General features: G+C 45.3%; 1 protein-coding gene across 29 annotated transcripts in view; it reads right to left on the minus strand.

The window, feature by feature from the left end:
• Positions 1 to 13,743, minus strand: part of OSBPL3 (oxysterol binding protein like 3) — a 178,128-nt gene that overhangs the window by 21,970 nt on the left and 142,415 nt on the right. For all 29 annotated transcript variants that reach the window (XM_070265735.1, XM_070265742.1, XM_070265732.1 and 26 more), the window contains 2 exons: positions 13,149 to 13,399; positions 10,333 to 10,470 (listed from right to left, as the gene is read on the minus strand). In XM_070265735.1, the coding sequence (XP_070121836.1) occupies positions 10,333 to 10,470; positions 13,149 to 13,399 (389 nt within the window). The remainder of the gene's footprint in view (positions 1 to 10,332; positions 10,471 to 13,148; positions 13,400 to 13,743) is intronic.

Here is a 13,743-nt window from a genome sequence, read left to right on the forward strand (position 1 = left end):
GTGAATGGAAGCCTCTAGAAGCCTCAGGGAAATCAGGCCAAGTGGCAAGTGATGAGGATACCGTCTCGTTCTGAAAGATGTGAAAATAAAACAGGGACACGCAAGGGCTGCCTGCTCACAAACCATATAATCTGACCCTGGCTACCAAGGTCAAATTCTCTATTAGCCATTCCGAAAGTACCTGCAAATGTTTGAATCAAGATGGCAAACAGTAAATATTTTTAAATGCTACTGTTTTTTTTTTTTAAAGATTTTATTTTTTCTCCCCAAAGCCCCCTGGTACATAGTTGTATATGTTTAGTAGTGAGTCCTTCTAGTTGTGGCATGTGGGATGCCGCCTCAGCAGGACTTGATGAGCGGCGCCATGTCTGCGACCAGGATTCGAACTGGCAAAACCCTGGGCCACCACAGTGGAGCGCACAAACTTAATCACTCAGTCATGGGGCTGGCCCCTAAATGCTACTTCTAAGCAACACAAAAATGCTCTTTGGCTCAGCAGATTTAACTCTTTTGAAAGCTCTACCACAAAGTCCAGCTACTTGTCAAATCATCTACAAGATCAATCTAAGATAACTTTTTAAAAGGAAAATGTTTCTATAAAACAGAATAACAATTCTTCTAAACAATTATTGAAGAATGTTAGTTAACTGCTACGAAAAAAAAAATTTTTTTAACATTTTTTTTGAGGGGCAAGATTAGCCCTGAGCTAACTGCTACCAATCCTCCCCTTTTTGTTGAGGAAGATTGGCCTTGAGCTAACATCCATGCCCACCCTCCTCCACTTTATACGTGGGACGCCTACCACAGCATGGCTTGCCAAGCGGTGCCATGTCCACACCTGGGATCTGAACCGGCAAAGCTCAGGCTGCCGAAGCAGAATGTCTGAACTTAACCACTGCGCCACAGGGCTGGCCCCTCCCAAAATTTTCTATTCAATTTTTCATCAAGATAAAAATATCTTGTGTAAATATGTAATTACATTCTAGAAAAAAGAATCCCCTGTCACAGAGACAGTAGCACATTTCTCTGCCTTTTGTCACTGGGGTCATTACTTCTGTTTATTCACTAATGAAGATGCCAAAGGGAAAAGGGCTCCTCAGTGAGAGTTCCTCATGATCTCAGTAATACTCGGAGCACATGAGCAATATATGTACTGTTACTATAATTCAGTACTAGTGAAACCAGAGTAATGCTGTCAGTGGTGTTTCCAGCAACTTCTCCTACTTAGGTGGTTCTTAGCAAAGTGTCTTACATTTAGAGCATTTATCCCAAAGCCTTCATATTATAAAATACTATAAAACCAGAAAGATTAGGTAATGTTTCACAAACACACTGATAGGGAGGAAACAGAAGTAAAACCCAGCATTTTTGGTTTACGTCAATGGTTTTCAAAGTTCAAAAAAAAAAAATTGCTTTAAGCAGCTACACCCTGTTTTCAAACATATCTTTTTGTGTGTGTGTGTGTGAGGAAGACTGTCCCTGAGCTATCATCTGTGCCAATCTTCTTCTATTTTGTATGTGGGACGCCACCACAGCATGGCTTGATAAGCGGTGAGTAGGTCCACACCCAGGATCCAAACCTGCGAACCCCAGGGCCAACAAAGCAGAGTATGTGAACCCAACCACTAAAGCACAGGGCCAACCTGTCAAACGTATCTTATCAAGAAGTCAGAAGACTGAGCCCTGCTTGAGGTGAACAGGTCTGCTGGGGAGACGGGATGACAAATCCACGAACACTCGCCTTGCTCTGGGCCCTCAGCCGCACTGAGGAACATGGTTTGAAAACCCCAACTCTGTGCCACTCCCCTAGGTGGAAACTGCAGAGACAGGATAACCCAGAGTCAGGCCACAAACACATTTAACTGACAGGACGTCAGCTGTTCCAGCTTGGCCCAAAGAAAAGTAGAGACAAAGATCTAAATAGTGTGGGTATTTTTCAGGTCTCAATGCACACAAATCCCAGATCCAACATGAGGTGGGAGATGCAAATTTCCTGTCCCTTGGATGGTCTCAGCTCCCATAGGCCTCTTAAGAATAAGAGGCCCCTCCCTGTGCCTACAGGATTTTTTTTTTAAAGATTTTATTTTTCATTTTTTTCCTTTTTTTCCCCAAAGCCACCCAGTACATAGTTGTATATTCCTCGTTGTGGGTCCTTCTAGTTGTGGCATGTGGGACGCTGCCTCAGTGTGGTCTGACGAGCAGTGCCATGTCCGCGCTGAGGATTCGAACCAACAAGACACTGGGCCACCTGCAGCGGAGCGCACGAACTTAACCACTCGGCCACGGGGCCAGCCCCGCCTACATGATTTTTAAGGGCAATTTCCACCTTAAGCGCTGACTTAGAAACCTCACTCTTAAAATGCAACTCTCTGCTTTCCTTCATTGTCTTCTTTTTCAATCCAACCCCTTGAAGATATTTTCTATCACAAAATGCTGCATCCCCGTCTCCCCTTTTCCCCCTACCGCCTCTCAGTGAAAACAGTGGCATTAACTGTTAAACTTTGGGATCATATAAAACTAAACCGGGGCAAGCCAATACCATCCCCCACCTCTCCACTCCTCCCCAACCCTCCTCACAGTGGAGTGGGAGAGGAGCTATGGCATGTACCCCCTTCCCCATAACATATTTTATGCATATTTTAAAGTTGATTATTATAAAGTAGATTGTATTCATTCCCACAGCAGCAATATAGTAAAAAATGTAGGGATCACAGCCTTGATCAAGAATTTGGCATTTTATAGGTGTGGCCCAATGTAAACATCAAAGCAAAATACAGTATATAAAGACTACAACCTCTTTTGTAGACATTTTAAATCCCAGAAAACTGGGATCAATACATTGTCCACATGAATTACAAAAGAGGCCCTAATGGGGCCGGCCAGGTGGCACGGCAGTTAAGTGCGCACATTCCGCTTTGGCGGCCCGGGTTCCCCGGTTCGGATCCCGGGTGCAGACATGGCACTGCTTGGCAAGCCATGCTGTGGTAGGCGTCCCACGTATAAAAAAAAGTGGAGGAAGATGGGCACAGATGTTAGCTCCGGGCCAGTCTTCCTCAGCAAAAAGAGGAGGATTCACAGCAGATGTTAGCTCAGGGCTAATCTTCCTCCAAAACAAAAAGAGGCCCTATCATATCATAAAGTATACAGACATCCTATAAAAATGCAACTTTCACCTTCTAAAACTGTGTCATTTTACTGAATCAGTGCTCAGCACAGTGCCTTTAGATGGGCTCAAAGGATGGTTTCTGATGAATAAATCTCAACATTCAAATACCAGTGATTTTGCTTATTTCTTTCTGGCTTAAGAAGGCCTTTGAGAGTGACTTATTTGGTGCACATTGCCTTTAAGAAGTTTACAAAGCTTTCCAGGGGAAGTAAATTCATGCCTTATTTTTCTCTGAAACATTTCCTCACAACAGGTGTTTATCCATGAAGCATTTCTGGAGCGTCTGCCATGTGCTGCGCCAGTGTCAGAGAATGAGGGAGAGCTCTGGGAGCCCCACAGAGCTAGGTCCTAACTGCAATATCATCCACTGGCTGCATGACCTGGAGCAAGATGTTAAGCCCTCCGGGCCTTGGCTACCTCATCTGTAAAATGGGGCTAATACCACTGACTTCGCAAACTAAAAACAGACGACACGTGTCTAGTGCCAGGATCATGTGCTGGTGTGGAGCAGGCAGGGGCTAAATTGTAGCCATTTTTCATGAGTAGTATTTCCACTTAGTTCTCATGGTAACCGTGTGTCTTCATTCCCCTTATTTTATAAATTAGGAAACAAATTAAAGAAGCTGTCCAGGGCTACACGGTTAATTAGCGCCAAGGGCAGCGCTCTAACACGAGGTTCTCTCATGTCAAATCCCAAGCCCTCTTCCGCAGGTGCCAGCTGCCCCTCGACAGCTGCTCAGAGCTGGGCTCTGGTCCCTCCCCAGAGCCTTGGCACCATTAAGGTCCCATCTCATACTTAGAATCTTTTGAGTCTGACCTTCCCAACCGCTCTGAGTCTCACTTATTTCTCTGTAAAATGAGCCTGAGGATCCCTCTGGCTTCAAAATGCTATGATTCTAACCTCTGTTCTCAATGTCATCTTCACACCCCAGCATCAAAGGTAGCAGCGAATGCCAGTCAATTGGAAAAGACTATACTAAGGCTTCGATTAATCTGAATGCCATGGAAAGGGGTAATTCACAGTTAATAATTTAATCTCTGTTGAGCACGATCTCTCTAAAATCTACTGGAGTAGAGAATAATGAGCGCAATCTAACCTGCCTTTGTTAGTGTGGGATTTGGTTTCTATCCTCGTTACTTCTTAATGCAGGCACAGAAAGCCATTTGATTGTGCGTCTGAGTCTGAACTGACCCAGCCCCTGAGTAGACACTGGCAGCCTACTGGATAAATCCGATTTAGACTATTTTCTCAGCACCCATCTCCATCACTTCCCCTCCACCCTAGCCAAATAAGAGCAATGATCCTCCTAGTTCCTGACTTGCGTCCAACTGCGTAGAGTAGCTTGTGGAAAAGTGGACAAGTTCCAGGTGAAAAATCACCCAGGGAGAGACCAAGTGGCCATTCTTCCCATGGCATTCATCAAACATCTACTGATTACTAAACTCTAATGTGATGGGCACTGTCCTTGTCAATGAGGATAAATGAGAAAAAAAGAAACCAAAGTCGTCATCCTCAGGGACTTTACATTTTATAAAAGCGTGGAAGTAGGTACAACAGACAATAAACAAATAAGTTACATAACCTGTCAGCAGTAACTTGTTAAGGAGACTACAGCAACCCTGAGGATGGGGACGGTGAGTGGCAGGGCTGCCCCAGACAGGGTGGCGGGGGCAGAAATGAGGAAGTCCACCACGCAAATATCTGGGAGAAGTGCATCCCAGGCGGAGGATGCAGACACTGCCCAGGGCTGGCAAATTCTTGGTGTGTTTCAGGAGCAGCAAAAAGGCCAGAGGGGCTGAAGCTGAATGAGTGAGAGCCGGAGGAGGCAGCATGTCCGGGGGCGGCATCTTGGAGGGCTTTGTGGGTCATGGTCAGGACTTGGCATTTTATTCCAAGTGACTTGAGAAGTTGCGGGCGAGTTTAGAGCAGATGTTGCTCCTGCTTAAAGCAATCACTCTGACTGCTGGGTGAGGAACTGGCTGTGGAAACTAGAGACCAGTGAATGAGTCTGTGACCCCAGTCATTGATTATGGAGGCATGGGCTTGGTGGCAGCGCCAGTCGGGGAGATAGTGAAAATGGCTAGCTTTGGAAGAAAGGCTTCTGAAGAAAGATCCCAGGATTTGCTGACGGATAGGACATGGACTATGAGAGCAAGAGCTATTCAGGATGACGCCAAGGATACTACCCTGATATTGGGGAGAATGCAGCTGCCAATTATTTTTTCTTCTCCTATGTTCAGAGTTAATCACTTATTTGATAAACATGGCTTCTTGCAGAGAAACAGAAACAAAACCACAATAAGTGTTGACCTAGAAATGGAGCAGCTCTGGTCATTCGCCTTATAGTGATTTGTTGCTAGTTTTATTTGAGCAGCTTGAATTTCCCCTCTGATAACGTCTCTCAATAAGAGGCCACTTTATGCAGCAGTAAATAACTCTGCCTACTTATAGATAAAAGAACTATTCAGAGTGGTGACTAGTCTGCAAGCTGGGAAGTGATAGGTATGGTATTTACAAGCCTGTGCAAGAATGTGTGTTCAGAATTCTCCAGATAAGTAGCAGAAAAGGAGGAAGGGCTGGGCCCACAGACCAAAGGGAAAAAGACTTCATCTGAATCTCTTACATTTTAGTAACCTGCAATAACTCCGTTGAGCTGTTCTGTCACAAACTCTCAGGAGCATGTGGCTGGGGGGGTAAATGGTTAAAATGGTCTGAACAGCGATTTGACCATGGAAGTTCCAGTTAATTAAGAAAAGCTACTTTTAGATAAGAGCTTAACTGCAGGTCCTTTAGACACCAAGCCGTTCCTAAAGGTACAAAAAGAGCAGAGCTCACTGAAATGAGTTTCTGACGCCCCCAGTCCCTGATGAAGCTCCCGACCAGCGTGTCAGCTCTGTGCCAGGCAGCAGGAGAGCCAAGCGAGGAACAACCTGCCAGCAGGATACTCAGGCCCTGAGAGAGAAAGGAAGCCCTTTCTTTCTGAACTCCCCCGTCTCGGGGCTCATTTAGAAAGCCAAGGCTGAATCATATTTCTTGGCAGAATAGAAACTCCTCCCCTGAAAGCGTGGAACAGCCAGAGGTGAGCACATCTCACAGGAATGTTTACGATCCACTCCTGAATGCTCCTCATTCACAAAGGCCACGCCCCAGCCCACAACGGGAGCTTGGAACAAAGTCCCAAGTGAGTTCAGAGGATAAAAGGTTTAAGTGACAATGACAGGCAAAATCCCATAAACTGAACAGTATACAAAAGGCTATTTTCACATCGGCAGCCCACGCTGCTCTGAGCACAGTAACTAAACCTATACGAGCGACCCCAAAAACGGTGAGGGAGAGAGGACCCCGGAATGGAAACAGGGTGTCAGGTGAGGGGCCCTAACTAATGTTTTAGGCCTCAGTTTCCTTCGCCTCGCCTGCCACACAGGGGGTATTTTGAAGATCAAATAAGATCCCGTACAAATTAGAAAAGCATAAAGCACTCTGCAAACCTAATACTTTATTGTTATATGGAAAATATGAACAGCAAATGCTCCCTCTGGTTTCCGCCTGCAGGAGTCCTTCTGATACTGTGTTTCGAGTCTCTCAGATGAGAAACAATACAGAGGGGCAAGCTGCAATGTAGCTGAGCTCTGTGAAGCGCCATTCCTTCAGCTGCCCTGGCCGCTGACCACCTGAAACCTCCACACACCCACCCAAACCCGGACGCACCAAACCCAGGGCCTTGGAAAAAAGGAACAGACATCCCTTTTCAAATCACTCGACTCTCCTGTCTGGAAAACTCAGCAGAAAGGCCATTACCCTTGTTTCTTTCCAGATCCTTCACTTGGAGATTTGATTTCCATCAACGTTCCCATTACAATAAAATTCCACCTAAAAGGTTAATGTGGGGTCCTGCCCAGTTTGTTAGACTCGTCATTCAGTAACCTCTGCTCACTGTAGAGAGGTATGAGAAAGCAAAGAAGCCGCAAACCTGGGAGCTGAAGCATGTTACCCACACGTGATGGACGAGGGCAGAGTCGTGCTGTCTCCATAAAGGTAGACTGTCTCCTGGGCCAGAGGCAGAATAAGCCACACTGGCAGGTACTAGGATGAAATGGACTAAACGCTCCTGCGCTCTCTTTAGACATGTGCCATTAGAAGGCCTTCATGCACAACGGCTCAGCTGGTCAGCATCAACAACAAGGGTGGGGGAGGGAGTGGGAGAGGCTGAACTGTTGTCTCCTGTGATTCAGGAGGAGGAAGGCCCTGGCCAAAACCCTTTCCACTCCGGGGGCAGTGGGCAGCCTAGCACCTCAAATCGAACAGCCCCCTCTCCATCTCATTGTACACTCACCTGATGATCACAGTTTGGCTTTCCAAGTAATCTATCTATGGGGAAAGCAGGCCTAGTCATACTGACCAAAGCTTTCTGATCGCCGTGGCAAGTCTATTTTTCATAGTAGATGCATACAGTAGCATTCAAGTTTATATGTCAGTCTCTTGTAAGCTTAGCTAGTGTGAATCTATCCCTGATAGACTCATCCATTCTTGGGTGTATTAAAAGAACCAACTATCTGAGGCCATAAGGCTAAATTCCAGATAGACGAGGTGGCACTGATGGTATTCCCATGGTAAAGCCAGCTGTGAGGACTCCTGGCTGTCTGATGGCTGGCTTCCGTCAGAGGCTCACCAGTAACATTATGCCCCCTTCAAACCACTTGAATTAGTAGAGTAGATGTGGTGTATCTTATTTCAACACTCCTCTTACTGTTCTTAACACTCTCTATTAAACAGAATTCTAAAAGTTGCCTCTATATGTAAGAGCAGTAACCGTGTTCTGAGTGGTTACCATCCTCAGGGCAAGTACTGTATCTATCAGTGTCTTATTTCACTTAAGCCTTCCTGCAGCCTATGAGCTAAGTGTCATCATTCCTATTTCACAGATTAGGAAACAACCAAGGCTCAGACAGGTTAAGTAGCTTATACAAGGCCACACGTAGAGGACGCAGTGGGTTAGGATTTGACAGCAGGTCTGCATTCCGCCCAGCGCAGCCCGTGCTACGAACAATGACCGGATCTGTTTCTTGCTTATTTCTCTGGGATCTGTGTCATGGAACTGAAGCCTAAGTTATGTAATGCTCTTTCCGGCTTTGTGCACCCGCGCCCAGGAGCTCTGCCTTCTCCCTCCAGCCCACCAGGGCAGACACACAAGCAGATCCTGACTCGGCCCTGCCCCGTCAGGGGCTCACGGGATTGAAGCTTGGCTTCACACAAGCTCACGTTGCTACTCTTTTCTTATGCCTATTCATCCCGTCCTGAGTGTCCGCTGTAGTTCGGGCTATTTTTGGCCTTTATTTTTTCACATGAGTGCATATAATACCATGGTAACCAAATTATATTTTCATTTATTCTCATTCCTTTCTAGGTTTAGTAGTTAAATAACCCGGTTGAATTGGAGTCAGATCATCTTATCCCTTTAACTACTGATTTAACCCCCTACCACCCCAATATTGGTGTTTCATTTCTCGTTTCAGCTTCTAACGGGAAAGCTGCTGAAAATGTGCTCTGGGATTACCGTAGATTCCCTCTCCTTGGAGTCTCAGAAAACACTGCTTGCCATTTATAGGACAAGTACCATCCTCACAAGTCTCTTAGCCGCACCACCCTTCTCTTTCTACCCCCATATTGCAAATCCATTGATAAAAAGGGCAGCAAGATGACAGGAAGAAAAATAATACTTTGGGGCCGGCCCTGTGGCCGAGTGGTTAAGTTCATGCGCTCCACCTTGGAGGCCCAGGGTTTCGCTAGTTCGGATCCCAGGCACAGACATGGCACCACTTGTCAGGCCACGCTGAGGCGGTGTCCCACATGGCACAACCAGAGGCACTCACAACTAGAGTATACAACTATGTCCTGGGGGGCTTTGGGGAGAAGAAGAAGAAGAAAAAAAGAAGGAAATTGGCAACAGTTAGCTCAGGTGCCAATCTTTAAAAAAAAAAAAGAAAACTAATATTTTAGCAACCCACTCCTTTCTCTTCAGTTTTCTAAGAATTGGGAGGAAAGAAATGTATCGAAGCAATCATGTTTAATGTTCCTAGGCTGACTTTCAGGGATAGACAGGGGGTGGACACGTTCAGCTGCTGCCTTAACCAGGCGGGAGAGGATTGTTTTTTATTTTCAGTATCAATGCACTGTATTTTAGCTAAACGATTCCTTAGTGAGAGATATTTTGGATGTCCCCAACATTCCACTCTTGCTAATGATGCTGTCGCATACCAATAATGACAGTGAACACTCAGATAACACTTTACGTATCAGATGCTGCTCTAGTGCTTTGTGGAGAGAAACTCATGTAACGGTCACAAAGCCATCTGGGGGCTGTGCTATCATCACCTTCTCCACTTCAAAGAGGAACTTGAAGCACAGAGAGGTTAAGTAACTTGTCCTGGGTTACAAACCCAGCGAGAGCTAGAGCTGAGATCTGAACCGAGGCTGTCTGGCTCCAGAGACACTGCTCTTTGTTCCTGAATATCATTCCCCGCTAATTCTTAGGTGGGAACAGTCTCACAGAACCTCAGGGAACTCAGGCTGCGTGAGTATCAAGTATGTCCATCCATCAGATGAGGACAGGCATTCTGGTCTGCCCCCAGCCTCCACCCCAGTGCAGCCTCCCAGCACCTGGAACAATGCCAGGCACATGGTATATGCTTGAGAAATACTGATGGATTGAATAAATACATGGATGAATGATTGCTCTTAAACCAAAATCAAGAATAATGCATTTATAGTGCTACCTATTCTGATGGGGGCGTTCATGCTCTCGAATGACAATGTCAAGGAGTAAGGATGCACATTTGAAGCCTCCAGATCAAAGGCTGGGGAATGTTTCACACCGTGAAATTCTTCTCACTATGACTTTAAACAGAAAGGACATGGCCGATGCCTATGGTCCAGCGTGGGCTCAGACTGCTGGTGCCTTTATGCTCACGGTGGTGGCTAGGTTTCAGTGGAAGGGAAATCGATCCCTCTCTTTGGTGTAAAAGCTCTGTAATTATCATAGTTTCTCCGAAGCCAGTGAAAGGTGGAAAATAAATATTTCAAAAGCACATGTAATAGGAGGCATGAGCAACTCCTCCAGTGGAAGTAGACAAAGGGTGTATGTAACAAACAAAAGCATGCATATCACCTGCTCTGAAAAATACTGGAAGCCCTTGTCCTCGCGAATACACTCATAGGTTTCTCCAAGAACAGGGTTGAAGGGCTTGCTCCCCGCTCGGAAGTAGCTGGATGCGTACGCCGACACGGCAAAGGCGGCCACGTACACCTAGGAGAGGGAGGAAAGAACCGTGTGATTTCTCTGCCATGGAGAAATTTATTTTTACAAAGGAAGACAGGAATGAAATAAAGCTGTTTCTCTCTTTATGGTTTATTTTGGAGAACCAAAGATTTCTCTCTGGTTTAAAGTTGCAGGTTTAAATAATGTTCATTTGGCCCCAGAGACCAAGGAACTAAACATTTTCAAACTGTCCATTTGTTCTGATACCTAAAAGCTGGGAGCGGCTTTCGTGACATGCTATTTACCAAGTGAAGTCCACTGATTCTGCGCTATTGGGCTGAGTCCAGGCCCTCTCGACCTGCCAATATCCCAGAATCCTGATGTCACACTAAGGCTTTTGGGGGGGAAGCGCAAGAAGGGCATAAAAAAACCCAACTGCCCTCAGAATTCAGGAATAAGCATGCCAAGTTTAACCATGCCTAATTTTATACTGTAGAAACCTAAAAACTCATTTTGACAAAAGAAAACCTGTGAAAGGCATTTCCTGAGCCTGGGCAACAAGCCATAGGAGACAGCATAGTGCCTTTTAAAAAAATGCTGCTTTTCTGGGAGGAAAAACGAAAAATCAAAAAGGCAAACTCTCGGAGAACATGAAACGACAAGATCCTTTCACGGGCCTCGCTGGGAGGAGCTTGGCATTTTTATCGGCTCCCCTTTCAAGGCACCAAAGAGATAGACGATTCTTTCTGTCTTTTCAGGGGGGCGGGCAGCAAAAAATTAAACCTAAGTAGAGACAGCAACTTTCCTTTCTAATATGGAGTAACAATCTTGACTTCATGAAGATTTCTTATATTGGGAAAAAAGCCAAGTGCCTTTTGTAAATGTTCACTAGTTATATAACTTTTCTTACCCTTTTGCAAATAGGACCCACCTTAATATCTCACACTATGGAACACTCCAGAGCAGTTGGAGAACTTATAACAACCAATTCAGCGTGTACAACTCAGTCTTTGTTCTTGAAACCTGGGTATCTGTTCCTTTCTCTGCTTCCTTAAATGTTTGTAACCTATTAAACATGAAGGTCACACTGTCTGTATGGAATGCTGAATTGACCCAGAATTACCTTCAGTATTTAAAATACAATGAAATTGATCAAAGAACCTGGTATCATTCATAACGCTGGTTTGAGAAAGGAGGGAGAGAGCAGGCACAATGAAGCATTCTCCTTTTGAGCGAGCAACAGGAGAGAGAAGCTGACCCACAGAGCAGTAAACACATCCCAGGGGAGACCGTTCCTGATCAGCGCCTTCCCATACTTTCCCTTCCTAATGTCTGTGCTGGAACGAGAGGCCCTTCCTCAAACCTCCTCTCAAGGTCAACTCTATCAGTCAATCAGCTGACCTCCCAAGGGTCCCTAAATTGCCACAAGAATGAAATACCTTTCAGAATATTTTCATCTTCAAAACCAATCCTTTTCTTTAAAGAAAAGACTGTCCACAAATGCTAACTTTCAACACTTGCCTTAGAAGCGATTTGCCTCCCTTTTCAGCAGAAGTTCTCTGGGGAACGGTAACAAAGAAGGGAAAAAAACAAAACGAACCCAAAACACCCAGCTTGTTTTTCTCTCCTACTCTTATTATCATTAGTATCAAGAGTCTCTTTGATGGCAGATCCCTGGAGACTCTGAGGAATGACTATGGGATGTCTCTTTCAGCCAGTAGTTAGATTTCCCCTTAATCTTCCGATCACTAAAGTAATGAAGTTTTAATGAGGGTTAAACTGCAGAATGCTTAGAATTTAGACAACAATGGTATCATCCATCAGGGAGAGGGAGGCTTACGGCCAGGTCTGGGCAGCAGAGGGATGCACCCATACCAATTTAGCTAATCAGCAAGTGCCCAGGACAGACACGCTGCATTTGGGGCAAGACACTGAGGTCTCAGCCTCCCACGAGATGACCCTCCTGTCAAGCAGGTAACACACGAGGAACCAAAAAGAGGAAGAGACATTCAGTTTTGAAGAACAAAGTCAGCCACAGTCATAGAAAGGTTGATCTGGCCACATCTTATGACTGGGGTTCCTCTGTCCCCATCCCCACAGGACGGGGGAAGGACGCGAAACACCCGGAAGCCCCTTCAAAAACCTGTGATTGGAAGTGACACTGAGTAGAGAACAGAAGGTGAATTTTTCTAGGATGAGCTTTTTTTTTTTTTTTTTTAACTTACTCTATAAAAGAAGGAAAGGGAAAAAGAAACAAGAAGAATCTTCCTCATGTGAAAACCTCTTCTGTGAATGTTACTTTCCAAAAATCTAGGAGCTGAAGGGACGATTCCAAAAATAAACAAAGACATTCTCAAGGGAAATTTACCCTGGAGGAGAAAAACAGCTCGAGAGATTAAATTCTGTGTACCCAGGATAATAAAAATAAACACCCAGACAGCCCTCAACGTGTTTTCCAGGCATGCATATCATAACAATCACATGGAAGGTGAGAAAGAAGAAGAGCAAAACCGTAGCGCAGAACTACCCCCAGACACCAGCTGTCACAGAGAAGCCCCCCCCCAAATGGCAAACCCTGACGTGGTGACTGAAAACAGCCAGGCAGAGAGGAGCCAGATGTCACTGAGAAATGAACCCATCTAAAGAACAACCCAAACGAAAACAAGCGGTCTAGCTCTGCCGTCTCAGCTCAGCCGGATAACGTGGTTGGTAGGTGGCTGCCTCACCATCCTCTCCAGGGCGCTGGGCACCCGCGCGGCCTGGTCCAGCAGCTCGCTGTACTCCAGCTCCTCGCACAGCCTCTGCAGCGTGTTCAACGGCTCGTTGAGTTCCACCGGCATGGCCACCTTAGACAGGTCCTTCCCTATGTTATTTCTCAGGATGTTCCACAAGCTGATGTTGCTGCTGTTGTGACCTGGTGCCGGCAAACAAGTTCTTCTTTTGGACTTTGCTTCCCCGCCGCTTTCGAGAACAGGCCCTAAAAGGGAAATAAGCTTGGTTGTCCCTCTAGGGCTTTTTTCATTTTATTTTATTATTTAAAAAAAAAAATCCAAAAATAAAACCTCACCTAGCAAGTACTCAATTTTCCCAGTAATCTGTTATCCAGAATATGACGGAAAGTCAGAAAATAAAAAGAATTCTGCACAGTTAACCTAAGTACCAAAAATTATATGCATTAAAACTCATAGACTTTACTCACAGGGAAGTCTTTAAGCTCCCACTCAAAAGCCAGTTCCTTGTAGTTTATATACACTTACCATAAACTTAAACTGGGTTTCTACGCGCATAGCAGGTTACCATTTATACTTTCAAACTCTTTTT

Source organism: Equus caballus, chromosome 4 (genome assembly GCF_041296265.1).
Source record: "Equus caballus isolate H_3958 breed thoroughbred chromosome 4, TB-T2T, whole genome shotgun sequence".
In the NCBI taxonomy this organism is placed as follows: Eukaryota; Metazoa; Chordata; class Mammalia; order Perissodactyla; family Equidae; genus Equus; species Equus caballus.